This window comes from Grus americana, chromosome 7, assembly GCF_028858705.1.
Source record: "Grus americana isolate bGruAme1 chromosome 7, bGruAme1.mat, whole genome shotgun sequence".
Taxonomy (NCBI): Eukaryota; Metazoa; Chordata; class Aves; order Gruiformes; family Gruidae; genus Grus; species Grus americana.
The window spans coordinates 20,732,512-20,759,584 of record NC_072858.1 but is presented as its reverse complement, the minus strand read 5'-3'; the positions used below and the strand labels follow the sequence as shown (position 1 = coordinate 20,759,584).

At 43.3% G+C, this 27,073-nt stretch overlaps 1 protein-coding gene across 6 annotated transcripts in view; it reads right to left on the bottom strand.

Moving 5' to 3' along the window:
- Window positions 1-27,073, bottom strand: part of ARHGAP22 (Rho GTPase activating protein 22) — a 159,933-nt gene that overhangs the window by 4,997 nt on the left and 127,863 nt on the right. For all 6 annotated transcript variants that reach the window (XM_054832040.1, XM_054832042.1, XM_054832044.1 and 3 more), the window contains 5 exons: window positions 14,503-14,710; window positions 10,199-10,331; window positions 5,442-5,515; window positions 3,801-3,922; window positions 85-988 (listed from right to left, as the gene is read on the bottom strand). In XM_054832040.1, coding sequence (XP_054688015.1) covers window positions 85-988; window positions 3,801-3,922; window positions 5,442-5,515; window positions 10,199-10,331; window positions 14,503-14,710 — 1,441 coding nt within the window. The remainder of the gene's footprint in view (window positions 1-84; window positions 989-3,800; window positions 3,923-5,441; window positions 5,516-10,198; window positions 10,332-14,502; window positions 14,711-27,073) is intronic.

Below are 27,073 nucleotides of genomic sequence, written 5' to 3'. Positions count from 1 at the left end.
CACTTGGTAGCCCACACCCACGTTCGAACAGGGGTAATGCTGACAGATGACTTCCTTGTCCCCCCCTGCAGATGACATCATTACCTTTTGATACTAGTCTCATACTCAGTCCTCTGTTTGCTCAGTTCTGTCTTTAGCTCCACCACCAAGCTCTGTAAGGCCCTAGAGCATTTGACAGAGTCTCTGGAAGCTGCAGCGGTGTTGCTCTGTTCACTGCTGCTGCTGCTACATGCTTCAAACCTGTCGATGCTGTTCTCCAGATCTGCAGTCTTGACCTCACTCTGAGACAGTGAGCCCTGAGTTATCCACTCAGTTTTGAGAGAGCTTAAAGCAGAAGAGTCACTGGCCCGGCAGGCTGGGCAGCTGCTGACGGAGTCCACCACGGAGATTTCACATGACGATGTAGACCACGTGGTGCTGGCCATACTGTGTGTGCTAAGGGAGAGACTGGATGAAGGGACGTTGTCGTAAGTAGAGAGTCTCTGGGAAGAACATGAGTCTTTAACTCGTTCCCCAGAGGCTGTCCGGCGATGGCCTCGGAGAGAGTACAGTCCATTCATCAACCAGTTCCCACTGGAGGACAGGTTGGGGATATCTAAGGATGAACTGCCCAGCTTTGGACTCACAGACCTTGCTCCCTGCTGGCGGAAGGAGTATTTCCACGGAGGCAGTGTCTGCACTCTTTTGCTGGGGCTGGTGGCATGTTGAGTCAATTTGCCACTGTGCTCTGAAGGACTGCGTTTCACCGCAGGTCCAGGAGCGGCCTCTAGTGCCACAGCATTGCTAGAAGGCAAATCGGCGGGGCTGGGAACGCTGTTCTCTGACCTGCTGTCCTCCCCGTCCTCCTCAGAGATCCACTCCACAGTACTGCGCTGATGCACAGGTCTGATTTCCAGCTGGTTCCCCGGCACATCTGCCTGAGGAACAGCAAAGATTCGCCCCTGTTCACTTATCAGCACCGTCATCAGGTGCTGAACTAGTGAGGTGCCTGTGGGGAGGAAACAAAGGCAAGCAGTTGATGAGACATGGAAGACCTCAGACACTCACACCCTTCCTGTCTGTGAGATGCCCTGTGAGCTCCTTGTGAGGCAGGCCCTTGGCCACCTGGCACTGTGATGGGTCTGCACAACGGCTCTAGGCCTTTCTGTACAGGACTGCAAGAGACAAGATTGTTCCCTTTGCCGGAAATGCGGACTGTGAAGGATGCAGGTGTCAGTCTGACTCATGAATGTATCTGACTAGTAGAGTACAAATGATCCCTAGCAATGATAAATAAATTGGCCTGCTTAAGGACACCTTTGAGGATGACAGAGGAGGAGGACACCTGGAAAACAGGGCATGTCTGTACCACACCATGGCATGGAGATCAGAGCCAGCATCAATCCCAGTGTGCACATCCATGCAGGACAGCATAGACCTGTGCAGAGATGCATGCCGGATCCTGAACACACTAACCTATTTGCTGGGATGGAGCACCTCTCTGTCCAGCTTCCAAAACCAGCAGGTTTCCACAACTACATTACACCCAGTTTCATAGTCTTAACAAACCCAGAGCTAGTGTTTATTGAAGAACCAGAAATTTAAGCTCAGGCCTTCTGCTGCACTTAGTGTATAGAGAAACTTGCAGAAAGTATGACATCTGTATGATACATGCACCTGCAGAAGTTGTGCAGCAAGTACAGAAAGTATTTGCAATTATTTTAATCCACAGAAATGAGTTGTCATTGTTTTCCAGTAGAGGAGCAGGCTATTATCAACTGATAGAGAACACCACTTACCAAACCTGATACAAAGCACTTCCTACAAAAAGAGGAAAACCTTAAAAAAAGCAAATATGTAATTAATTCTCTTTAATCATTGCCTGAAATAGAGAATAAGACTAACATATTCAGGGGTTCACGTAAGAGTCTGAATTTAATAATGAGGTTTCGGTCTGATAGCAAGATGTACTGAGCTCACCTACAACTTCTATTTTATGTCTGTGAATGCAGGGAGAAAAATAAACCTCTCTGGAGATAAGGGTATTCCTAACAATTTAGCTGTCAAACTTCAGACATTTCTATTTGAATGAAATTCATGGTTTAAGTTTGAAGAGAGAGACAATTAAAGTGTGCTTTTGTTAAAGAAAAATACTGCTGCCAGTTCTTATCAGTTGATTTAGCAGACCTGTATTACCCTGAAGCTAAAAAAAAATGTATTGAGAGTCTTTCCACTTCTCTATTATTTCTATTTAACCAATCTTCTATCCTCAACTAGCAATAAAAGAAAACATTCCCAGTGCTGTTGCTTATGAGCATAATGTTTAAGTCTAAAAATCCAGTTACTGGATCCCCATTTTTCTCTGTTCAGGTCTGTGCTAATACAGAATTCCAGGTCACATCACTGTCATATGTTCATATGATGATGATGAGACCATAAGACCAGAACATCTGTGGCACCTGTGCACCTACACACAGTAGAAGCACCTCTGCCATCACCTGAACTTCCTAATGAAATGCCTGAGGTGAACTGAACCCAAACTGATCATGGGTACCAACTGAACAAAAAGCCTGTTGTCGGCCAAGGCTGCAAGAGCCTTATCAAGGCTGGCCAGCTGGCCACTAGGGGAAGTCACAGCATCACACAACAGATTGAGGTTTCAGCTATCCCCACCTTTGTAATGCTGAATAACCCAGCATCTGCTCCTGCACTCCCTTTTTCTCCTTCCCACGTTTTTGTACCGTTTTCCCTTCCAGGGGGTCTCAGAGCTACCCTTAATAATATGCCCCGCATCTCTGTGGCAGGCTTCAAGTCCCTGAACAACTACAGTATGTCAGGCCATGCTCTCAAGTTGGTCTGTTACCTCAAGGTGAGTTGCCATCCATGGGGCACACATCTGCAGTGTCTTTCAGAGGTCACCTGTGCAGAGCTAAAGGCACGACTGCTGCTAAGGCATGATAATGCTGGCATTCTGTGAAGGATTTCCATCATGCAGAACACCAGGTCAGCTGTCCCCTACAGCTAGGGAGCAGTGCCGGGGCTGAGTTCAGACATCCTGGGCACAGCATCTCCATCTGTGCCTAATGCTGGATGAATCCATCAATTCTTTTTGCAGGCTTGCCAAGATCCCACAAAACTCGATGCAAAGACCCTGCTGAAACTTTCACCACAGTAGCTGTGCTCCAGTGCCACCTAGGAGAGGGGCTGTATCCCAGCCCTAGTGTCAACCAGCCAGAGATCATGCCCTGGGCATTTCCTGACCCATATGGGAGGTAGATAATTTTCAAGCTTCAGATTTTTACATCCAAAATTAACAGTCATTTTCAACTTATTCCTTGAGTTCTGTGAAGTTCTGACCCATACACAGCCTGCTTAGAAGACAACACTTTAAGACACCTAGTTATAGCCACTGTGGCACAGCAAAAACTACAGTACCTCTTTCATTGTGGACTAGATGTCCTTTACAGGAGCTGTCTAACCACAGAAATGCACGAATACTAAACGATAGCAGTTTGGTACTTAAACATGGTCCTTCTGAAGAACATTTGAGCTTTCATTTTAGCAGTGGGTTCAAAAAGAGTTTCACATAACAGCTTACAACAGGGCAGAGGTATCTCCATGTGGTGCAGAGAGACACTCCGAAGCCAGCGGTGAGTGGGCTAACCAGTACATCCCCTCACAGGCACTGATGAAAAGGATTGCTTAACTTGTTGCTGACTGTGCAGTCAAGTAATACAGCTACCAGTGAATGTATGACTTTCAGCATCGCCTTATAGCTCCAAAACACAGGCACTGTGTTATCTCACAAAAGTAGTACCCACCTTCCATCATGGTCACTGGATCTTCCATTTTGGGCCGTAATATATTTGGTCCAAATACTGTAGCCAGATTCTGGACACTCATCTTGTTAATGCTGGAGTGAGCCTGAACTTCATCAAGGAACCTTGAAAAGCCCCCCCAGAAAAATCAAAGGAGGAGAGGAATAAGTCACTTCTCAGACTATAGGCATTCTGGGGCAGGAACAGTTTTGTCCTGTGTTTATACAACCCTGACATACCTGAAATGCACTAACGCAGCTTAGATACTCAGTAATAACCCCAGATCCCTCCTAGTGTATGAATGAGAGAGGACAGGATGGTTTCTGCCAAAAGTACCAGCCTACCAGGGATCCAGCCTTCTACTGGGTATGAAAGGACAGATTTTCACATTTTTATAGGAATTCTCCAATTACACAGATTGACTTCTGCCAGTTTTTGCTTACAGATATAACAGAAGTAAAAAGACATTTCACTCATCTAGCAGCCTCTGGAAAGGGCTTTGTTGCTTGAATCTAACAAAATACCGATGTAGCCCAAATGCACCTTGTGAATGCATCAGCTGGGCAAACATCAACACAAGAAAAAGACTATGCCAGCCAAAGATAGCACATGGAGAAATCCAGACAGACTGGCTATCCATACGTATTAGCTGGAAATCAGCAGAAATTTTCCAACTGTTAATATTCTGCAATTTGGAACAGCCTCCCAACAGGAGTCATAGCAAGTGAAAGGCTGTAACTAACACCTAAATAGCTTGTACATAATTAGCCTAGTTGTAAAAAGGACTGTATGACATGCAAATCTACCATAGCAGGAAAGAGGACTCAGCGGTCTCAAAAGTGCACAGTCTCACTCTGTCTGTACTCTGTTTCCTAAACTATTGTTAATTTTTGGATAGGTTTTGGCAGGGAAAACGTTTCCTTGTCATTCTGCACTACTTGGCCAATTTTTGAATGTTTCTACTTGCAGTATGACTTTTCTAGGCACTCCCATTTTTTCTGTGGCTTTGTCCTGTGGTGGACACTGTGCTGAAACTCTCAGTTTTCTTCACTAGTCAGAAGCAAATTCTACTTGTCTTTCCTTTCCTCAGTTCTTCACTTAGAAACATGTATAACTATACTCCCCTGCCTCAGCCATTCATGTTTTGAGATGCTCAGATGTTAAAACAAGTGGCTATAGAAGGACATAGTGAGGCAAAATATATTTTTTTAAAGCAGAGTCCCTGGTACTCCAAGAGGAACCACTCAACTCCACTTCCAAACCAGAGCTGAGGCCAGACTGGCTATTCTGACTGCATCTGCTATTCAGCTTGTGTCATAAATCTTCCAAGTGTGCAGTACTTGGAAAAAATGCCTTTCTTTACTGGTCTTTAAGTTCTTCTAAAATAAGCTATATTATATATTAGTTTCATTCATGCCTGCTGCCAAGGCTGTGGGTGACAGCAATTTGTTTGGCTGATGCTCTTGGATAAACCAAGAGCTTCCTTCAGGCAGGCTGCACATTCACCTCCACATGCTTTATAAGAGCAGTAACTTGCATGTAAGTGATGTTTGAATATTCATACTTTCAGAGTAAGTTATTTGCACATAAGACTGAGACTTACAAAACTTAGTGACTTTTCCAAGTGTAATTAATTTCACTTACTTGCATATGTATTTGAGGAGGTTGTAGTTGGCTTGAGGCAAATTCTTCACCTGTTTAACCAGTTCCTGTGTACCCTGAGGGACAGGAAAAACAAGGAGAGCTATTAATTTAAGTGATGCAAAGCAGATGTGACTTTCCTTCAGTGCTAAAAAGTTCTCTTTCCAGAGTCAAAACTGTGAACAACAGATGATATAACAAGGAGGCTTTGCCTTAAAAAAGGTGTCATCCAGTGTGTTGCGCCTTACCAAACAACCAATGCCCAGAGATAGATTCAGATCTCAAAATCAGTGAAAATCCTCCTGTCAGCTTTAATGGTTGATGCAGAAACCTTCAATTAGTGAGACCTGCTAGTCTTCAAAGTCTGCCCACTGGCATTGGTGTAAAAGTACCAGCAAATGTGCGTTTTCAGCACCTGGCCTATTTGAAACTTTGAGGCACCGACTGTAGCACAAATACATTGCAGAAATGCTCAACCGAAGAGAGGAGAGTTTTTTTCCTTGAAAAAGCTAGTTGACATTCCAATTCAACTACCTTCTTTTTCATTACTTCCATTTGCAGTCAGTCTGAGCTGTGACATACTTCCTCATAAAATTTCTGTCTTTACATTAAAAAGTAAGAAACTAAGATGAGACATCTGCTTCAGGAATGACTTAAAACCCTGAAGCTACTTAAATCATCTAATGAAAAACTCTGACTCAGAAGTTTATTGTCCTTCCACAGTCCCAAGCATCATTTGCTTGTTCCTTTCAATGCTGCAGTTGCCCTGAAGATTTTCTTATTTTTTGAGACAACTAAACCTTTTGTGGGGAAAATAGATATACAAGCACATTTGGGAAGAGTGATAATGATGTAGGACTGCTAACTAATGACAGAGAAATTCCACAAGCAGCTGGTTCCAAGCTGAAGTGCATTTGAACATTCTTTTCAGACTTTCCTTGATTTATTAAGGACTGTTAGGGAGGGAATTCTGTCGGCCAGCCTCTTGCAAGACCTTCCTGATTTCTCTGGTCCAGACAAGTCAGAGAGATCCAGAGAGCAGTCTGTATTCCTGCCTCCATCCTTAATATCCTGAATGTATAGACAATTTTTTATTCTATATGTCTCGGCACAAAAGAAGTCCTCTAATAAAAACCTGAAACTTAAAAAAAGAATTCTTAAAAGCAATAAGTCCTTTTTAATTCCTTAGCTTAAAAATTATGGTGGTTTAATAGACAACAATGGAGACATGAATAAAAGACCATTCACTTTTGAAATTCTCAGTTCTCTTTTTTAAACTTCTGAAAACATTTGAATCAAGGAGAGTTGCTACTGATGTGAAGGTTAAGGTCGGTTGTTCAGGTCATCCAGCTTTCAAGTAAGGAGTTTGAACTAGAAATAGTTGAGCTAACAGACCTAATTCCCTCTTGAATTTTGCTCTGTAACCCAATTTATTCCAAATACAGAAATCAGGATGGTATTTGGCACTGCATTCCAAGTGCTCTGAATTAAAATACCACGGCTCCACTGGATGCAAGAGGGGGCTTTGGAACAGAAACTGCAAGCAGTTGTGAACAGCTGGAAACATGACCTAAAGGTACAGGATGCTACCTGAAAGAAAAAAAGGTTTTAAAAAATTATCATCCATGCTCTGTCACGAGGAATCACAAACATGGTATTACACAAAGAATATCTTCATATTCGTCAAGGTACAATCACTTGCCAGGTTAAAAAAAGCTTTCTCTCCTGCTGCAGCATTTATCAGCTCTGCCCGGTTTGCACCCACCAACCACCTGACCAACAGATGGCAGAAGGCTGAGCCTAGTAACACCACAGCGAAGCTGTAAAGGAAAATGCAAGCTAGAAACTGCTGCGTTATTAACAAATAGCACTGATCATGCTTACGGCTGCAGTCTAGCAAGCCATAGAAGCACTGCACTGTCATTCATCATGGTATTTTGCAGTAATAACTCTTACCTCCTTAAAAATGCTGCATGTCTAATTTACCATAGATACATGCTTTCCAAGGAGCGATCCTAAAATCAAGGATTTTGCAATGTGTGTAACAGATCAGCACCAGTTAGGAGCTTCTAGTTGGGCTGGAAAACTAGCAACACTTCAGATGTTTACCCAAATTCAGACCCCTCTTTAAAAACTCAAAGCCATGTGCTTAGCCCACTGAACTGCTGTGTGCATCTCTAGAGTACAGGCAGCAGTGAAGGCTAAAATACTATCACATCAAGTCAGCTCAGACTCAACCGAGGTTTTAGAGATTTTAAGATCTTTCATTCATTTTTACTCTAAAATTGTTTTTCATTTTCCATCCCTTCTCCCAACCAGTTGGGATCAGAATCAAATTTTTTTTAACACTGCAGTCCTGCTGACATACGTGGAGGCCTCAGCACAACCCAAGGTCTTTGTTATGTTTCTGTTTGCATTCCAACACCAGAGATTAGTTGGGCATAGAATGAAGATGAACAGCAATCTGAATGAAAAATGTAAAGCTTAGGGCAGTGCTGGAGTATTTTTTGCTGCAGATGGAGATTAGGCCAAGCTAACATCATAATAATTCCTATCTGTGGTCACAATGTAGCAGCATGAGGTGCCAACAATTTTATCTGAACGGCTATTTTGCCTGAAGTAATTTTTTTTATTGGGGAGTGGGTGTACAAAACTAAATTATATTTTGAGTTCAAAAGTCTCATTCAAAACTTCCAAGTGAAAAAAGAAAACAAAATAGTACGTCAAATTAAAACAATAGATTGTATTTTGTTTCCAAATACTTTTTCAAAATGAAATGTTTGATTTTAAAATTCCCTACTTATTGTTTTGTGGTAAAAAATGGTTTCAATGAAACCTAATTTTTGAGTAGGGGATTTTCCGTGTGGGAGGTGAGTCAGGCTCTACAGGCTAGGTATGACTGTGCTACGTTCTGCTCCACGTGCTACTGTGCACGTACAGCCTCTCCACCCTTGGTGCGTGCACTCCACCTTCCTTTACTGAAAAAGTAAACAGGCCTTGTTGAGGTTCCAGATTTTCCTTACAAAAAAAAATGGTTATGTTTACAACAGCAGCCTAACAAGACAACTTTGTGCTATCAGCTGAACTGTATTTTGTAAGCTTTCATTTTGGCTATCTAGTGCTCTTCATCGCCTTTCTAATCCAAAGAGAATACTGCACTATAAGTCATTTGAGTCTGGCCTTGCTCCCACAAAACCAACACAGATGTTGCTTCCCAAACCACTGCAGCCTGTGCAGGCAAAATCAGGCAGACTACGAAGTTAATAAGCTGAGCAGTGATATACAATTATGTTTGCCCAACTTGGCAGTGTCTCTACTCTTGTGCAATAGCGCTTAATGGATTCAAAACTTCCCAGTCTCCACATCTCATGACCAAAATGAAACCAGCTCCACTGCCTTAGAAATGCTGCTCTTTCTTGTGAAATCAACCATTGTGCTGTCTGTAACACAGCACCCTGCAGAGATGCCCAAGCTGACTGAGGATAAGACAGAAATGAGTGAGTTTTGGAGGTAGTAGACACATACCTGTACCTAGTAAAAGATAACACTAGTGCACTGACACACTGATGTGGCTGTGTCCAGGATGCAAATGCATGTCCATTTGTGGTAATATGTTGTGTCATGCACAGAAATTTGCTTCCTCATAGTTGGCTAGAGAATACATCATGTAAGTACGGATAGTAGCAAACTTGCCTTTTATCTGTAAAAACCTGACATTACCAGATATGCTACATTTGATGCATACAAACAATCATCTTCCTATGGGCATCATGAAGGACTGAATCTCCCCAGAGCCTTCTGCCACTTGAACTAAAGGTGAACCCCAGGCTCCCAATAAAGAACAGTTTTTACAATCCCCACCAGACACAAAGATGTGAGCACGCTATTGAGGCCACACACAGAAAAGGGACAGAACTGTGGACTGCAACTTATAAGCCCTCATGCCTTTGCTTCTTTAGCTGACACTAGTAACAACCCTTGCAGCTTCTTTAAACCTCTGTTTTAGAAGGTGGGTGGCACAGTTCCACCTGCATTAGACCAGATCCAACGTGCCTTTGCAGCCAGCAAAGAGCTCAGGCTTCACCACAAGAGGAACAATATGGGTGAAACAGATCAATCAATCATATTGTAAATTATCCTGCTCCTCCCAAGCAGTGAATCAAAATTTCCGTGATTGCCACAGACTTGGAGGTTTTTGTCAGCCCCTTCCCTTGCCTGGAAACCAAAGAGAGGAACATCATAAGAAGGTTCTGGCAAAGTATTCATAGCATTATTTGCCCCGTTTTGGGATAATATCCTCCCTGCCTTTTTGTAGTACTGTTCCTCTAAGAAATACAAAAACCATTGCACTGATCAACGTCTCAGCCACCAAAAATTCTGGGAAGCAGAACATGCTGTTCTGATATATGAAACTGAAAATACAGAAAAAGGGACTAACTTCATACAGCTTGAGTCAACAGCAATGCTGGGAAAGGAACCCAGATCTCCTACCTTGCATCTCTTGCTGATTATGCTACAGAACAGCTTTGTTCGGAAGAAAGAAGCACCAGGCTACAAGAGTCACTTCAAAAAAGCTCCTGCTTCAAGCAGGAGCCTGTGATATTAATGCCCAATTCACAGCTTCAGGAAAATTCAGGGAAAAGTTTTGAGGAACTTAATTGTTTTAAATCAGAACTGAAGAGTGATGAGAAGAAAGCTGTACTACATTGAGTCTTGGGAACAACCTTCGAGGTAGGAGGCAGATTAGAAGCATCACTGACCTCTCCCTCATCTTTTGAGAGTAGCTGTCCACAAGAAAGAAAGTCTTCGTATTTGGCAAAGGGTATGACAGGCTCTGGCAGCTCTCGAAGGTAAAGCTTCAGGAGGGACGCCACAGTGTGAACATCTGTGTTGCTGCAATAAAGAAGAAGGAAGGAAATTTAGAAACCCACACTACCCCAAAGCTTGATGCCTTTCATTGGGGGTGCATCAAGGTCCTTCTTAGGACAGAGACAAAGTAGGCACATGGAAGGAAGCTGTTCAGCCATGTTTGTACTAGGCAGGAGGGTCTACCTGGGAACAAGGGAAATCTCCCATTTTGTCAAGATATAAATGCATCTCAGGCAATATGGGCAGTGGAAGAGATATGCCCATGATACTGCTTAAGGTACAGTGGTGCTGTGGTTCCTCAGCCAGTGTGGATCAGGAATGTAATACAGTCCAGGCAAGCGCACAGTGACCACATAGCACTGACAATACAGCTCTGCATCCTCATGCAATCAAATATAACCTCTGATCCTCTCACTGAACCCTCCTGCCTAATACTCTCCCCAGTCAACACCCACTTGTGTCTGATGGGCCAAGGCTCTCAAGGGTCCCAGTGAATCATTCAGAAAAAAAATGGAGGAGGCTGTATTTCCTCCAGGCTCTTTATTGCCATTTGGCATGGCTGCCCGGCTTGTGGGTCACATCTCCTCCCCTAGGCTAGGGTATCTGGTATTTCCTAGCCCATCTGTTAGGCTGGGATATCAGATTTTCTTTTCTCTCCCACTCCAAGAACTTGTTTTTCCTTTCCTCTCTCCTTTGCTTGAAGTTGGGGTTGAGTTGTCAGATCCCATGATGAAGATGCACCTGTTCTTCCCTTTCCATTTCCTATCCAGCTTTTGATGTATGGTGATATCTCTCCCTCATTCCAAGTCTCCAGCTGTACAACTTTGTTAATCTTTGCAGATATCTCCTCAAAGGTTTCGACTGTTGGAAGTCTAAACAGATTCTGTCATGAGCTCCCCACTGCCCACCACTGCCCTGACAGTTTTTAAAGTACTCTGAGAAAAACACATCAGCAACCATGGGGCAACAGAGCTTCAAATCCTCACCTCTGTCTAAAACCTGAATCTCTCCTGCTTAGTATGTTTTTAAGCATTTTTGGAACACACAGCTAAAACAAAACAGGGAAAACTGCAATAGGAAGCTGCCAGTAGCTACCACTTCCTGCTAATCCTGATAATGCCATTCCTATTAAATAGCTCCATCATATTTGAGAATACCACAGTTTCACATATTGGTTTTCTTCAGTTGATTAAAAATGCTTTACAAATGAAGTCTGTACCCTTTCTTCTTTTTTAGTGTGGAGCTCCAAGCATGGATGGTGGATATGATTATCACTCAGAAGCAGAGCCCAGACTACAGCTTCAGGTCCGCTGGCTGCAGTTATTGTTTCATCCAGAAGGCCATGTGAAATGCAGCCAAACTTTCAGCATAGGAGTGCCATAGGAGCAGACTGCTGTAGGTGCTTACAAAACAGCAACACCTGGCCTTTCATAAGAATATACATATGCATTTAAAACCCAAACTGGAAAAGCAAACCTTTTTAAAAATAAAAGCAAGCCTTTTAAAAATAAACACTTTAATTATCAGTCATCACAGAGATCTGATCCACCATGGGGCAAGGCAGGCTTTAGCATTTGGAAGATGACTGTAGATAGAAAAGACATCTAAAAGCACTAACTGCAACTAGGAAAAAAAAGGATATTCGTTTCACTGAACCTGATCTGGAAACAAGCATATGGATTTCACATTTGCAGAAAATATTTGCTGCTGCCTAGGTATCCTAGGCCATACATGGATAGTTTTAGTTACACAAAGAGAAAATTATGCTTGCTAGGAGGAGAAGCATTTCACTCAGCCAGGGTGGAACTGCCTCTCCCTTGTCGCTATCTGTGTCTATACATATCAAAGACCAGAGAGCTGGGCCTTCAAGTCACAGTGGACATGGTGGAAAGAGTAAAAGGCAACGACTGGGGGACCGTGAACTGCCATGCTACTTGGGTACTGCTAGGTTTGCCTCCTTTAATTCTGTACTGAACCTTCAGTTATCACATTTCAAATCAACTACCCAAATGGAGGCATTCCTTCATGGACACCTTTACTGCCTCTGTTAAAGGTGAGACTTAGCACTGATCTATTTAGCCAGTGCAGATGCCTATGGAAATAAAGGTGCTTTCTGCTTTAAAAATGCTGGGGAAAGGCTTTGCTTACCCTCATGACAGTGAAGTTAGTATGGATTAGACTAAGGTAAAACATAAAAGTGAAACTGTCATTCCTAATTAATTCCTTCCATAGATACTTCTGTTCCAGAATATGAGTGTTTTCCAAAATAACTTTGTTCACTTCCACATAAATTAAGATAATTCTACTTCTGAACTAGTACCCAGGCATTGTTAAAAATACAAAGATTTTGTTTAAGAAAAGATGAAGTGAGACAATTTGATGATTTCAAACTTTATTTTTTCATGAAAATGTCTCTAAATATTTGACACTTCCATTTAGGGAGCAAATACTGACTGTGGTTAAGAATCAGAGAAATGAGGATGGGTGGTCTGGGAAGCTGAGGGGAGGGAAGAATTAAAAGAATGTTCCAAATAAATTCTAAGGATATTCTTCCCAGGATGAGACCAAACACAGTGCTGCCCACACAGGAGAGCACTAGCTGTTTCTGCAGCAGTAGGCAGGGATGCTATTGGCAATGTCGAGACTGACTGCAGATTAAGGGGAAGTGATCCCCCAGGTTAATATTCTGGCAATATACCGGATGCTGCCTGCATCACCTGGGAAAGTGGTGCTAGTGAGTTCCAGCAAGAAATGGAGCCAGACCTTCAAGTCAAGATCCCAGAATCTGATCCCACTTCTGGACCTGTGACAGAGATTGGTCCAGATCTACACAATTGGCCTTGGATCCAACTATCCCTGGAGTTCAAGGTCTCTGTTAGGATCAAGGCCCATTTCTGAAAGCACTGTTTAGGTTAGCACAATTCTAACCTTCACTCTGGGTAGAATGTACATATAAGAGACGGAAGGAAATGTTAGTTACAGAGTATGGACAGGATTTGCTGCAAGGGCCCTGAAAGCATCCATCCTCCTGATATTTGACTGCCTCGGCTCAGGGCCAAGATAGAGATAGCACAGCTGAGAGCTGTGCCCCCTCCCTTGCTGACCTTGGACAGAATGCTCTGAGCCAGGGCTGACACTCTTCCCGTGGGAGCCGATATTAAGCTGAGCCTCTATTGTTTATCTCATGTCTGAGCTACAACTCTTCCTGCCTCACAGCCATGTCTATGCCTGGCTACAGATCCTGTTGATCTAGACCTGGACCCTGACTCACGGACAGATTACCTAGCCTGATCTTGGACCTGCCTCATCACTATGGACTTGTCTAGTGATCACTGCCTCTGCCAGCCTTGTTACCACACTTGGCTCCTGGCTCACCTTGCTTTGCAGAGCAGCTGGCCCTTGCTGCTCCCTGACGTTGCAATGGTCAGTAGGACAAAAACGTAACTAGCGAGTCTTTGTACCAGGCGAGGAGTGATTACGTTAACATTTTTATACTGGGAAGAAAAATGCAAAATTGCTACTTTTATTTCAGAAACATTTGACTCAAGTTTTGTTGACAATGAAAAGATATATTCAGTTTCAAAATAAATGTTCCATCTCAGCTGCTGAAATCGTGGACCAAAAAAATCATATTGGCCAAGAATTCTTCTGGCATCAGACAGTGCTTTGTTATGACATGCTGACCAATTCTATGCATTGCACACATAACAGCAAGGGAACATGTATGAGATGGTGGTGACTATTCTGAAACCTGGTGACAAAGGAAGGGAAAGAGTCAAGATATTGCCACTGGGCAGACCCACTGTGGTTGTGGCAAGGGAGAACGCAACATCTGAAAGCAGCAAAGCACCTAGTTCATCTCTGCCATATCCATTTCTGCGGTGGGATACCACCAACTGCTGAGTATGCCGCACCCAAATCTAGCAATGCATTTCATCCAACATGTGCTTAAGCTAAAACAATGGAGTAGCCCCTTCTACAGTAATGGGCTCAATTTCTCTCTCTTCTCAAGGACTTAGCTGGATGAAGGCCTCCACACACAACACCATGCAGGATAAAGCCCCAGCGGCACTTTAAATCAAGAGAATGATGGTATGGAAAGAACACGTAAACTAGGATCGCCACTGCAAGGCCATTCATGCCAGATTTTACATGCCACAGATAAACCAGCCTGAATTTGGTGATGTCAACTCACCTGTCAAAAAGGGGCTTCTCTCCACAGTCAAAAGAATCCTGCAGATCTTTGACAAGGTTGGCTTGGCCAGGCATCCGAAAGAGGCCCTCCTCCGTAAGACCTCGCTCCCGAATAAAATCCACACACTGTTCCACCAGCAGTGGGGCCAAGCGCTGGCCATACTTCCTCTCATACTGTACGGTGTCCTCCAATCGCTGTCCAAAGATCCCTGCCAACAGAGAGCAAGAGGGACATCTGGGTGTCAGCTTAAACTCTTCTTGAGCTATCACGCAGGGCATACAATGAGGGAAACTTTCACATGGAGGGGGTGAACCTGTGTGAAGGTCCAGTTTCTAACAGGCTCAGAGGAATAATATTATTTTTAAAACCAAGAATTATATGCTGAGAAATTTTTTTTTTCTGCTTAAGAGTGCTTCAAACTTTCCTCTAACCGAAGCCAGTTTATATCTCATTATATACAAGGAATGTGGGGTTAAGATTATGTTTATGGTTATCGGAAGCTGTGCTGAATCTGGATTAAGTAATTATACTTCCATTGTATCTTCTGTTCCAAGAATGCCAAAAGGCTATATTGACTTTATAGGATACAATTCCTTTCTGCATGCACGCACCTCTTAGCTCTCAACACAGTTTCCCTTTAACAGCTTGCAGCTGCCCAGCCCAACAGGTACCTATCCTGCTAGCAGGGGATTGATAACATGACAGAATACAGTTGTCAACATTAAAACTGGCTATTATGAAAATTCCCCACCATCCTGCAAGCTTTGCATTTCTATTTCTTTTTCTTTAATTAAAATTGCTGAATGAAAATTAAAACACAGAGTAAAATGCATAAAAAATACATTGTCCTTCCTACTAAAATATGTGTGCTATACGAAAATATTGGAAGCATCAGATACTCTAAAAACAGACTGGTCTAGGTAATTCTTAAGTCAGATTTACTGTAGACATATATCACCAAGTATGAAGCACTGTCTCTCTCTTTGGGACAATTGGAATTCCTGGTCAATACCAGTTGCTGAATGCCACTATTGGCACCAGATCTTTTTGACAACACGGAAGGGGCTCAGGCTGTAATACCCAAAGGTCTTAGTTCAATCCCTGCCAGTAGGAGAATGCTCTATCTAAAAGGACAGCTGCTGAGTTGTGTTCTGAAACCCAAATTCTAGCACCCTAGATATAGTGGAGTCAGGGAGGATAGCATCCAAGCTAACCACAATTGGTAATAAGAATTCAGTAAGTGGGAAAAACCCAGAATCTACTCAATTTCAGATGAGACCAGACCACAGCAGATAAGAAATTCCATTCAAAGATTTTTAAAAGCAACAAGAAGCTTTCCACTGATATCAAGGAGCTTTAGATCATGCATTCAGCACTTAGTTAATCCTGCAGGTCTGGGGAAAAAAAAAAAAAGGCAGCATGCAATATTTGAGATACACTGTGTTACAACCAATAGCCAGAAGCAGTGTTTAATGGATGCATGCATGTGCTTTACCAGGCCAGGGGATCTTGTCACTTCTTAAGGCTCTGCTTACCTTCCTGCTAGTAACCACATTTTCCATTTTTATTTTAGTGCTACGTTCATGGGAGGCTGATAACCCCCCGTCAGGAAGTTTCCTAACCAACATTCACTGTCCTTCATGGGAGACATCATATCAAACCATACCTGCTTTCTATATTCATTCCAACTCTGCTGAGTCCTGAGTGAAATAAACCTTTCACTATTAGTTTCAACTCCCTGAATGAAACACACAAGAAGGATCCTAAAGTCCAATTGCCTTTGCCTCTCAGTTTGTCATATGTCAGAAGACAGAAAGCTTCCTTACAACTCAGCCTACACAACTGCATTACAGTATCAGAGCTGGAGGGCCATGAAGAGTCTCGAAGGAAATTCCCTCCTTATCCTGGCAGGAGGGCATGCCCTGGAGCATGGGAGTGACTTATCTTTATCACTGTAAATATTAGTTTTCTTGCAGAGTAAAGTTTTTACTAGTTCTCATTTCTAATCTGTTTGAATTTTCACTGATATGGGTGTCTCTGAAGTCACGTTCCAGGACAGAGAATCTCTTCCTGCTTTTGCACAGGTTGCTTTGTAATTTCATCACGTAATCCCTGTTGTCATGATGGGGCACAGCAGAACTGCTTGGTATGTGGGGCTCAGCGCTGTCCACAGGTTTCCAGTGCACTTAGAGAGGCTGGGAAGCCATGAAAGAACAATCTTTTCACCCCAGTTTCTCAGATAACTTCTGAATCCAGATCACAGCTGAAAAAGTAAAGTCTCCATGGCTGTTCACCTCCAAGCCTGTCTGCTGATCCTGCTCATGGGGGATTAACTCTCAGCATTGCATATCATATTAAATACACACAGGAATGATCCAGGTAACAAGAATTGCAAGCTACAGTGCAGGCCCCTCAGCTGTGAAAAACTGAGCAGGAACATGTGTCCTGTCTAACCTCCCTCATGCTATTCTGCTAGTGACCATTTCTCCCTCTTCCTTTGATCTGAATGTTTGATCCTAGGCCATCGCCCAGTGCAAACCAAGGTCCTTCAGCATTAGTTACAGCAAGCTTGGGTTAGACCCCAAGCCATGCACCTGAGAGACAAAAAAACCCTCCATATCCTATCATCAATCTCTGAGCCAGGCTTCCTTTCACCAAACCCATCTATTTCCTTAAAATGATACACGGTATTCACTCTTCTGGATGCAAGACATCTAGGTTTAGGGAGGTCAGGCTGTGGTAGATATCAGGGCAATTACAGGATGGCAGCCCTGTTTTCTCAAATCTCTTGTTCTTTAATCACAGCCGTTTCCTAAAGGACCTGTGTAGAGAAGGCTGTAGAAAGAGGTAAATGCTCTGCATTCGCTGGGTATAGAGCACAGAGATAATGTTTTTCCAGAAACCCATGTTCTGGCGTTCTAGACTTAACTTAGAACAAGGACAAAGGCAGCGTCAGACACACACACATGCAAGCACATACAGAACAGCAGCGTGCATAATCTCTACTTACAGTGTGAAGCTTTGTCTACGTTTCCCTAGCCTTGTCTGGTCTGTGGTCAGCAACAAGCTCTAATACATTTCAGGCAACATCAGTCCTTGCCTTCCCAGTAAACTTGGAGCACAACAGCAGTAGCTTTAACCCGTCAGTGACTCTGGGGTAACAAGCTGACTGCAGCCAAACAGAGACCACTGACACAGAGGTTAAGGAGTGTGTCACTAAGATAACAGATAGAGATAGAAGGGTGACCTGCTTTGAGATTCAGAAAGAGCAGCAGATAGACCTTTCACAAGCACAGTATTAACATTATTATGGGTGTCTGCTACAGAGCCAGATGCTGGGGACCCTGTCTTTCCTCCTTCTCAGGCATGGAGGTTGGTAACACCTTTTTCTCCTGAATAGAAAGAGCAGTCTTTGGAGGAAACAAAGGCACTGTAATATTCTTCTACTGCAATACTGCTCACTTCCCTTCAAACAATTTCAAATAGGTAACAGGAAAAACCAGCCATGAAACCAAGACCAAGATGTCTGAGAATGAAGCTGATCTACCTATCATACGATGAGTAAAAGGAGCTGGCACAAGTGTGGGTTTCTTCTTGTGTGGCAGTGTATGTGCCAAAGGGCATGAAGCCGTCACAGGTAATTTTTTGCTGAGGGGAAGAAAAGACCCTGAAGCCATTTCAGGACAAAAGAATTCTCCCAGCCCAGCTCTCTTAGCTGCCTCCCGCCTTGGTTGGTCCAGCCCAACTCCCATTGCAGATCTGTGTTTTCTCCTTCCCTCAACCCTGAACCCTAATTTTCCAGGGAAGCACTAGAAAAGGTCACCAAGCATTGCACAGACAAAATATTTCGCCCAAGCCAAGTCTGTTGGTAACTGCAACTTTCCCTTTGCAGTTCCAATTACACTGCAGTCCTATGCTTTTTCTTTCTCTCCTACCCCTAATTTTTTTGGCTGAGCCATAGACAAGGACCACCAAGATTGTTCCCAGCCCAAGCCTTTTGCAGTAAGAGGAATAGGGTTGGGGTTTAGAGAGAGAAAGCACTGAGCTGCAGTTAGAGTGGGGCTGGAAAGTTGGCCTTGTTGAAATAGTTCATCTGTAGTGGCTGCAGAGCTTATCCATGGCTTAGAAAAGGAAATTAGTGTTAGGGTTCAGAGAAGGAGCAAGCTAAGAGCAATCTTTGGAGTGGGGCTGGAAAGGGACTGTCAAAGGCAAGTTAAAGCTGCTGACAGTTCTGGGCTTGCAGAAATCTTTCATCTGGGCATGTGCTGGAGGGCCTTGATGAAGTCTACCCTCAGGAAAACTATCACTAGGGCTCTCACAACTACACTGGCAAGAGACATAGCAGATGCACCTACTTTGGTCTCCCAGGGCTAAACAGGGCAGACCGATGAGGTGATGTCCTGCTCGCTCTGTAAAGCTCATCTCACTTCAGCTAGGTCTCAGAAGGGCCTGTAAAACTGATGCAGTAAAATGTCCCTGAAACTACCAGGATATGACAGCATCACCAGGCTGGACAGGGACTGCCCTGTCTTGCAAGGAAAAGCTAATGTGGAGCCAGTCACACACAGTCTCATCCGCCAGCTCCTCAAGGCACAGGTCTGTTTTTAATCACTGGGGCCCGCAGCTCAGACTGAACTTGGCAGTGCTTCACTCCATTTGATGATCCTGCTGGAAGACATTAAAGTCTTTCTCTTCATCCAGAAGAAGGGGAGCCAGTGCCATCCAGTCACACTTCCAGACAGAGTTAGGCTGGAAATAAAGCCAAAAGCTACCAGCAACCCAAGGGTTAACTTTCCTTGTCATACCCTTATCTGTAGCTAGGCCCTTTTGTTTGGTTTCAAAGCAGAAAAAAAACCCAGCATGCCTGGGACCACATCCTTAATCTCAGAAAGATTCGAGAGATACTAAAAAAATGGGCTAGCAGAGCTACAGAATTTCTTTCCTCTACTCCAACAAGCTGTCTCTGTTCTTTAAAGATTTAGGTGCCTCTTTGTGGAAAAAGCGAGCCAGGAATGAAGTACTGACTAAGACACAGACGGGCTCTCTGTCCTGGCCTGAATAGCTCACCCACCAGCTCCAGGCATACAAAGCCTATACATTCAGCTATGCTGTCCAGACATGCAGTGGGCAGGAAAATATATGCTCCCTGCTTCAGTTTTCCTCATCAGAGCTCTGATTTCAACCAAAATAAACTAAATACAGAGATAATAAAGCAAGTTCTTGAGTAGATTTTCTTTACAGTGAGGACTGAGGACTCCATATGTACTTAAAGTGGGAAAAGTCCAGATACACCTACGTCAGCTGAATGTACAGCTTAGTACACACACGTTAAAAGATGTGCGGGAAGATAATCAGGCACGCACCTGGATGCTGCTATACAGCAGTACATACACCCGCGCATGCATGTGGTGCCTCACAGACAGGCAGTTTATGGATGTAAAGATTGTCTACGTGCTCACCTGCACAGGTAAGCGTCTGCTTTTACCTTCCCACATTCAGGCTTAGGCTCCCAGTTATCTATCCCTCTCACACATGAAAGCACCAAGAAAAAAATCATGGGCAGACATTCAGAAATGCGTATGCTTCCACAGCACAAAACACACAAACTTCTAGCTCGTGTTTTCCCTTCCCTGGCCCACCCAAGCACACACTATCTGAATTACTGCACCAGCAATTGAAAAAGGAGTTCCATGTTAGGAGCTGTACGTGCCTAAGAAAAGATAGTCCCTAACAACTAAACAATCCAGCCAGACAAAGCATGCAAGAATGGGGAAAAGGAAAGGAAGCGACAATTAGGAATCAAGAGAAACTGATGAAGTAACTTGCCCAAGGTCACACAAATGGGTCTGTGGTAGAACTTGGTGTCTTCTGACCCCATTCCCTACAAACAGCAGCCTCCATATACTGGGAGCAGTTTGGTCTCATCCACATACATTCATTTAAATACTCTATGTAAAAGCAAACAGAAACACTCCTCCCCAGAACAATCTTCAAAGGCTAGCTTGGCATCTGGTAGTATTTTTGGCCATAGACTGGGTCCTTCCCACTCTTTCCCCCTTTGTAAAGCCAGCTCCTTTTTTAGATTCTTAGCTTCTGTCTGAGGCTAAGCTCAAATACCTGCTTTTCCTCGGGGAAAAAAAGAAAAAAAAAAACCATAACAAATCTGAACTCTGGAAAATCATCTCATACCTCTTGTTCTTGTGCAGCACTCTGCTACATGACAGGCGCTGAGCTTCAAGCAGAAACCAGGCAGTGTCAGACAGCAGGAGCGGCAGAGAAAGAAAGTCCTGACTTCAGGCATCAGACACATTCTGAGTCCCAGCACTGGCAGCTTTCCATTCACCCAGCGCTACAGAGCGGAGAGCAGCCGATCTGCCCTGGGAGATAATCTCAGCAGCACATCTGGTCTTAGCTCCGCAACTCGGCATTAATTATGACTTGTGCAGAAAGCATTTGAAATATCCAATGAAATGCAGAGCTCCCCAGCTCCTCCGCATGGGGAAGGAGAGAGGAGAAAGACAGGCAGGTAGGGTCTTGCCCACCCTCGTAGCTGCCGCCAATGTAAACAGCAGCTAAGTATGGGTCACAAGTTTTAACAAAGGCATCCCCCATCGGCTCTGTAATATATTCATGCTCTAATTGCTTGTCAGATCTATTCTAGATAGCTGGAAAAGCTGAGCAACAGTTACTGTCTGCATGCCACACTCTGGATCCCTTCCTGATACAGGCAATGTTAGTTGTGCTGCAGGCAACCTTGCGCCCTGGTCTGGCCTCTGATCTGCTTGCAAAGCACCAGAAGCAGAAACCTTGTTTTGGAGGGGAACATCCCCCCCACCTTAGCCTTAGCATGCTCTGAGAGTACCTCCACAGCTCTGGGACGTGTTGGAAAGTTTTACACAGCTTAGGAAAAGCTATAGTCTTTGAGCTGCGCAGCTTTTTTGTGCTTACAGCCTCTGCTTTAGCCCTTTACAGAGATGTTGTGTGATGACGAATAGCTCAGCTGAATAACTGGTAGGGAAAGTTCCTTACATGTGAACCAATCCCCAGGACCTGCAGGCAAACATTCACCCCCTTGGCTCCGGCTCTCAGGGTAAGAAGCTTGTAGTTACGAAAAATGCTTATCACACAATGCACCATGTAGTTATACAGAGGTCAGCCCTCCATCCCATTTACAAAATGCACTCATGTGACTGCAGATCTGCAGCAGTCACCACCCAAAACCTTTGCACCAAATTTCTGGGGAATTTTTTCAAGTCTGGCTAACTTCATCTCCCTCAGCAGGAAAAAAAAATGTTGCCCTGTCTGCATCTGCTCATCTGCTTATTAAAATACCATGTCTGTGGTCATTACATAGAACACACTCATCTGAACTTACTGGCCCACCACTTTCTTACCTACACTGTGGCTCAGTTTGAACACACATTTCAAAGAAGATACTAACCCAAGTCAAGCTCTGAGATTCCAGTCACTGAGACAGTGTTGTCCCACAACTCAGGAAACTTGAGATTAAACTCTGTCTCTACATTCTCTGTTTCGATCAAAAGCTCTTGAAGAAATTACTGTCTCTCACTACAAGTGAAGGCAGTACCAGGATCAAAAGCTCCAGTTCCTGAATGGCAAGGTAGTAAGGTATTCCTTAGCTATTCAAGGTATACCTTGAATAGTAATGCATTGCACAACTAGACACCAGAAGCCCAGACAATACACTAGAGAGTATTTAAAGCCCACTAAAGAATATTTGGAAAGTGATGGAGATCCTTAAACAAAAGGTACAAATGAGATCCTGGGTATTCTACATCCTTTTATTATCCTCTCTTGCCTTGTGGTGAACACAGCAGGCTGCAGGTTAAGGAGGGCCTGCCCACAGTCCTAACTGGTGAGCAGGACCAATCCTCTTCTGAATGGCTGAGACACCGTCAGGATTTTTGGCACTACTCCCTGGAACAATGCCTCAAAATGTGTCACGTCTGCTAATAACATTATGGAGCCAGGGAATCAACGTTTGGGATGGGAGCCCAGGAGATAGCAAAGGCAGACTTTTATTCTTCCATTCACTTCTCCATCTCTGTTTTCCATCTCTCAAAACACAAGAACAAGGAGGTATCCAATGAAATAGAAAGTCATGTTGTTTAACACGGATATTGTTATACCCATGTATAATTAACGTGAAATTCACAGCCTGTCTGTGACCAAGGACACGGTACAACTCAAAGCATGATTAGACTTCAGCATAGTTTATAATACCGTGAGTTGTATGAGATATGATAAAGATGATGTAAACTCTTCTCCAAAGAAAGAGCAAACACAGCTCTGGTGAGAGAAAAAAGCAGAAAGAGCACATGCGTGCTCACATGAGCATCAGAACTAAAGCATAACATGGCAGCTGCTTCAGTGTTGTTCCCTGCACATGGTAACTGCAGCTATTGGTGTCCTGTGAGAAGAATGCAACATTGTGCTGCATATCTACACACTCCACAGTTATCACCTATCTCCTTATATGAAACGATTCTCAATCCCTTTCAAAGCGTTGTGTTAAAAATAACTTAGATCACAGAATATGATGAAACTGGAATAAAAATCACTATATATATATATTTAATTTTTCTTCTGTGTTTTGAATTTCAAGGTCACACTTGGATCCTGCTTTCTCTATTAACCACATTTCTCAAAAATGAAATCCAAGATTCACACATAATCACTGGATTGCAGGGGCTGCAGACTCCAGAAGTATACTTGATACTGCAAGAATAGCAATAACATCCAGAGAGCTGGCCACATTGCACATAAACTACCATCAAAATTTTCACCTGGAGATCTCTCCATACACATGGGGAGAGAGGGGGCAATGGAGACTGAACTCCCTCTTTCTCCATTGATGTGAATTTGTTTAGCTCTAGAGAACTTTACCCCTGGGCAGCTCTTATTTTGCTAAAGAACCTAGGTTTCTAAAACTGTTTAGGAAGTAAATCTCACATGAACTTGCTGCTGGGGAGCTGGAGGCATTTTCTTTCCTGGTGTCATTGTATGGAGAGAGTCCTAGTAAGGCTCTCATGAGCTACCACCACTGCAGGTATTCTGCTGCAGGTACCAGAACAGCGAGGAAGCATCCTGCCTGTACATGTCACTACAAGCATTGAGAATGGCTGGGAAGTTCACTACAGCTCACACAGCCTCTGAAAACCCAGGCATGTCTCAGGCTTGGCATCTTAACTCAGGTCAAATTCAGTCTTGAATCTGGTTGCAACAGACAGGAATGGTGAACCCACATGAACTCAGAAAATATTCCTCCTCATCTTTGATTGTGAGCAAACTTGTTGGCTTGCACAGCTCTAGCAAGTGCCCATAGGGTGTGGGTATTTTTAGGCACTGGCTTATACAGAGTATTAGCTAATACACAGGTATACTCAAGCAGACCTGTCTGAGAAAGCTTAGATCTAGGAAACTGCTTCATCTATTTATACAGAAAGGGCCTAGTATCAAAGTTAGAATCAGAGCTGAAGTTCCCTAATTTTCAAGTTGAGCCTTCTACTTTTCAGGTAAGTAGACTCATTTTTTCACCCAAACAGGGGCACTTGAACATCTCCTTGCATCTGTTGAGAGCTGGCAGTGAAATGGCTAGAGGTGATCAGTCACAGGGCTGAAAGCAGCAGGAAAGACTTCAACAGTATGGCCCCTGTACAGAAAATTTCCCTTCCAGTTTCCTCCCTCTCCAAACACTTTGGACAGATTCTTCTCTGAACAAAATTATGCCCCCACATCCCTCTCCTGCTCTGGGCTAGGGTCTCAACCTTTACTGGTAAAATTAAATCTTTTGAGAATAAACAGGCTTTTGCTTACTGACTGATAAACCAGATCGCCCTGGCTTAAAATGTTAGCGAACAGCTACATTCATCCTTCCATCACAGCAGATTCTGCCTAACCTGTGTGAGGTGTCTTCCCATCTCTCTAAAATACGTCGGGAAAGGAACCGACTGAGCAGCACTGTAAATTACCCTGCCATCGACACTGACCAGTTTATGCTCTAAATTGAGATTGTAACTGCTTGCTCACAGAGAAAAGATGATAAACAGATCTAAACACCACTTAACCACAGCATTCTGAATCCAGAGCCAAACCCCTGTGTTTATTGGTCTATTTATCTCTAAACAAAGACAAGAAGCATTTAGAGAGCAAAACATCAAGAGCAACAAAAAATGCCTTTTAGCAAGCAGTGATCTGGACAAACGTGCCCCGGAAAACTTCTTTCTCCCCACAACATAAGAACATCTTTTACAGAACTTTTTATTTACTGACTCTTGCACATGCCTGTCTACGTTTAATAGATAGCTTCCATAGACTGACTGAAGCTATGTCTGTAGAAAGCATCTGACCAGCAGATCATTTCTTTCAAGTGCGCTGCATGTTGATACCCCCACTGCACAGAAAACTTTTACAAAAATTCTGGGTATTAATAAGTAAAAAATAGTTGTTATGACTTAGTATAATTGTTGCCACCACTGTCTCATCACGAGAGAAAGATGAGAATTCCAGCTGTGGGTTCAAATGCAGGGAGTTTGACACCTGTTGCTGATCTTCATCCCCAGTACAGAATGAAATGAGCCACCTGGATTTCTGGCCATACTGGAACCTGGCAGAGCCTGTGATCTAGATTCACAACCAAAATTTAGAAGACCGGCCTCTTTTATCCATTCACAAAACTGAACAAGCTTATGTACTCAAGCCTTCCCATATCCCAAGCCTGAGAGGCTGATATCCTAAGCACAATCAGTCACTAAGCAGTAGACAGGATCAACACATGGGTGCTTATCCAAATCAAACTTCATCATCAATACCTCTGTCAATCTGTAACCTGCAATTGTAAAATTCACTACCAGGTAAATTGTATATGGTTTCACTTTGTTGCTTTCTCAAACTCAATGATGAAAATCTGTTAGTTAATTCCCATTTACCTTTATCCTCCACTATTCAACTAAAATCCTCAGTCAATATAAAGCATAACTTACACTTCACCACCCAAGCACAAGGTCATGGTCTAAGTTCTAGCAACAGCTGAACCTGACTGGCTGTGGTTGGGGAGGGGATGACATTTAGCTCCATTTTATCAAATGCATAAAACATTTCAATAAATCTGCTGGTCTTTCAGGAACACTTCTAGAAGAGGTCAAGGGCTGAATGTTCCCTTCCCTGACCTGCAACACAGAAGGTAGGAAGGGGAAATTGCAAGACTAATTGTGTGATGATGGAGAAGAAAAAAGGAGTAACCATGGGGGTTGAAGGCTAACCTTTTGAAAGGAAATAGGAGGAGAGATACATGGTGAATTTCTTTGTTCTCAGTTCCTAAATGGTTAAAATTGCAACTTGCAAGGAGCAGGCTACCATTCCCCTTCAGTAAGCACACATCCTTACAACATTCATCAAAGGACTAATACAGAGAAATTAAAATACTTGCCTGCAAGCTCAGAAACACCACAGGAACATGTTTGCCCTATTAATCATACATTGTCAGGACGTGCAGTGAGAACCATCAGTGTTTTAAAGACTGTCAGCTTTCAAACATCAAGCATGAATCTAATGATTACAGGAATGGTCTCACTGAGAAACTACCAGGGTAGGAGGTGGCACTGGTGAGACTACGTGCTACAGGCAGTAGCCCCCAACAACGTAACAAATGCACAAACACTATCACCTCTCCACGGCAGTTACTAGCTGAAGAGGAAAACAATCTGTTATCAAAGCAAACACAAGCCCCACCATATTTTATCTAAAGCTGGATTGCTTTTAGCAATACAAAATATATGAAGCTAATGACTCCCTCCAGAACTTTTTCTTTGATAGCCCAGGTGGACTTATCTTCTATGGACCCATCTAATTCTATTTTGAATCCACTTATTTTTGTTTCCATAACATCCTGTGACAACGAGTTTCATAATTTGTGCACTGCATCAAACACTTTTTTTCTTGGTTCAAGCCTCGTGACTGTGCACTGTTCAAATCCACCATACATTTGTAATTTTATCCATCAGACCTTCCTGCAATCTTCTCTTTTTCGGGATCCTCTTCAAAGTTTAAGTTGGATAGATTTTCCTTCTTAATTGCTTACACAACCTCTGGAGTACAAGACCAATTCAGGGCAGAACTTGTATTAAAAATTCTACCCTGAGCTTGAAAAACCTTTCCCAGCACAAATTTCATCCAAATGGAAACATTCCCATGTTACGTTTCATTTTATCAAATCAGCATTTCCCAACCAAAAGACATTTCATCAAGCAAATCTTGTGAAAATCTTTACCCTGCTCACCTGCAAATGTAACAGAAGTCATTTCTATTTGTAGTTTCTCTCTGTCTACTACCTGGTTGAGCAGAGGCACTGAGAAGGATTCTGGCTCAGCTGCCTGTCATTTCCCAGCTCTGGATGCCTGCTCTTTGGTGCCCAGGATTGCCCATGCTAACAAAGTACTACAAATTCATACACCTGATGCTAAACTGCATCGCCCTTCAGAAACCACCGGAACTAAACAGGTTAATGACAGCTAGAGATATGGCATTGCAGCCCAGAACTTGTGCTGCTGCC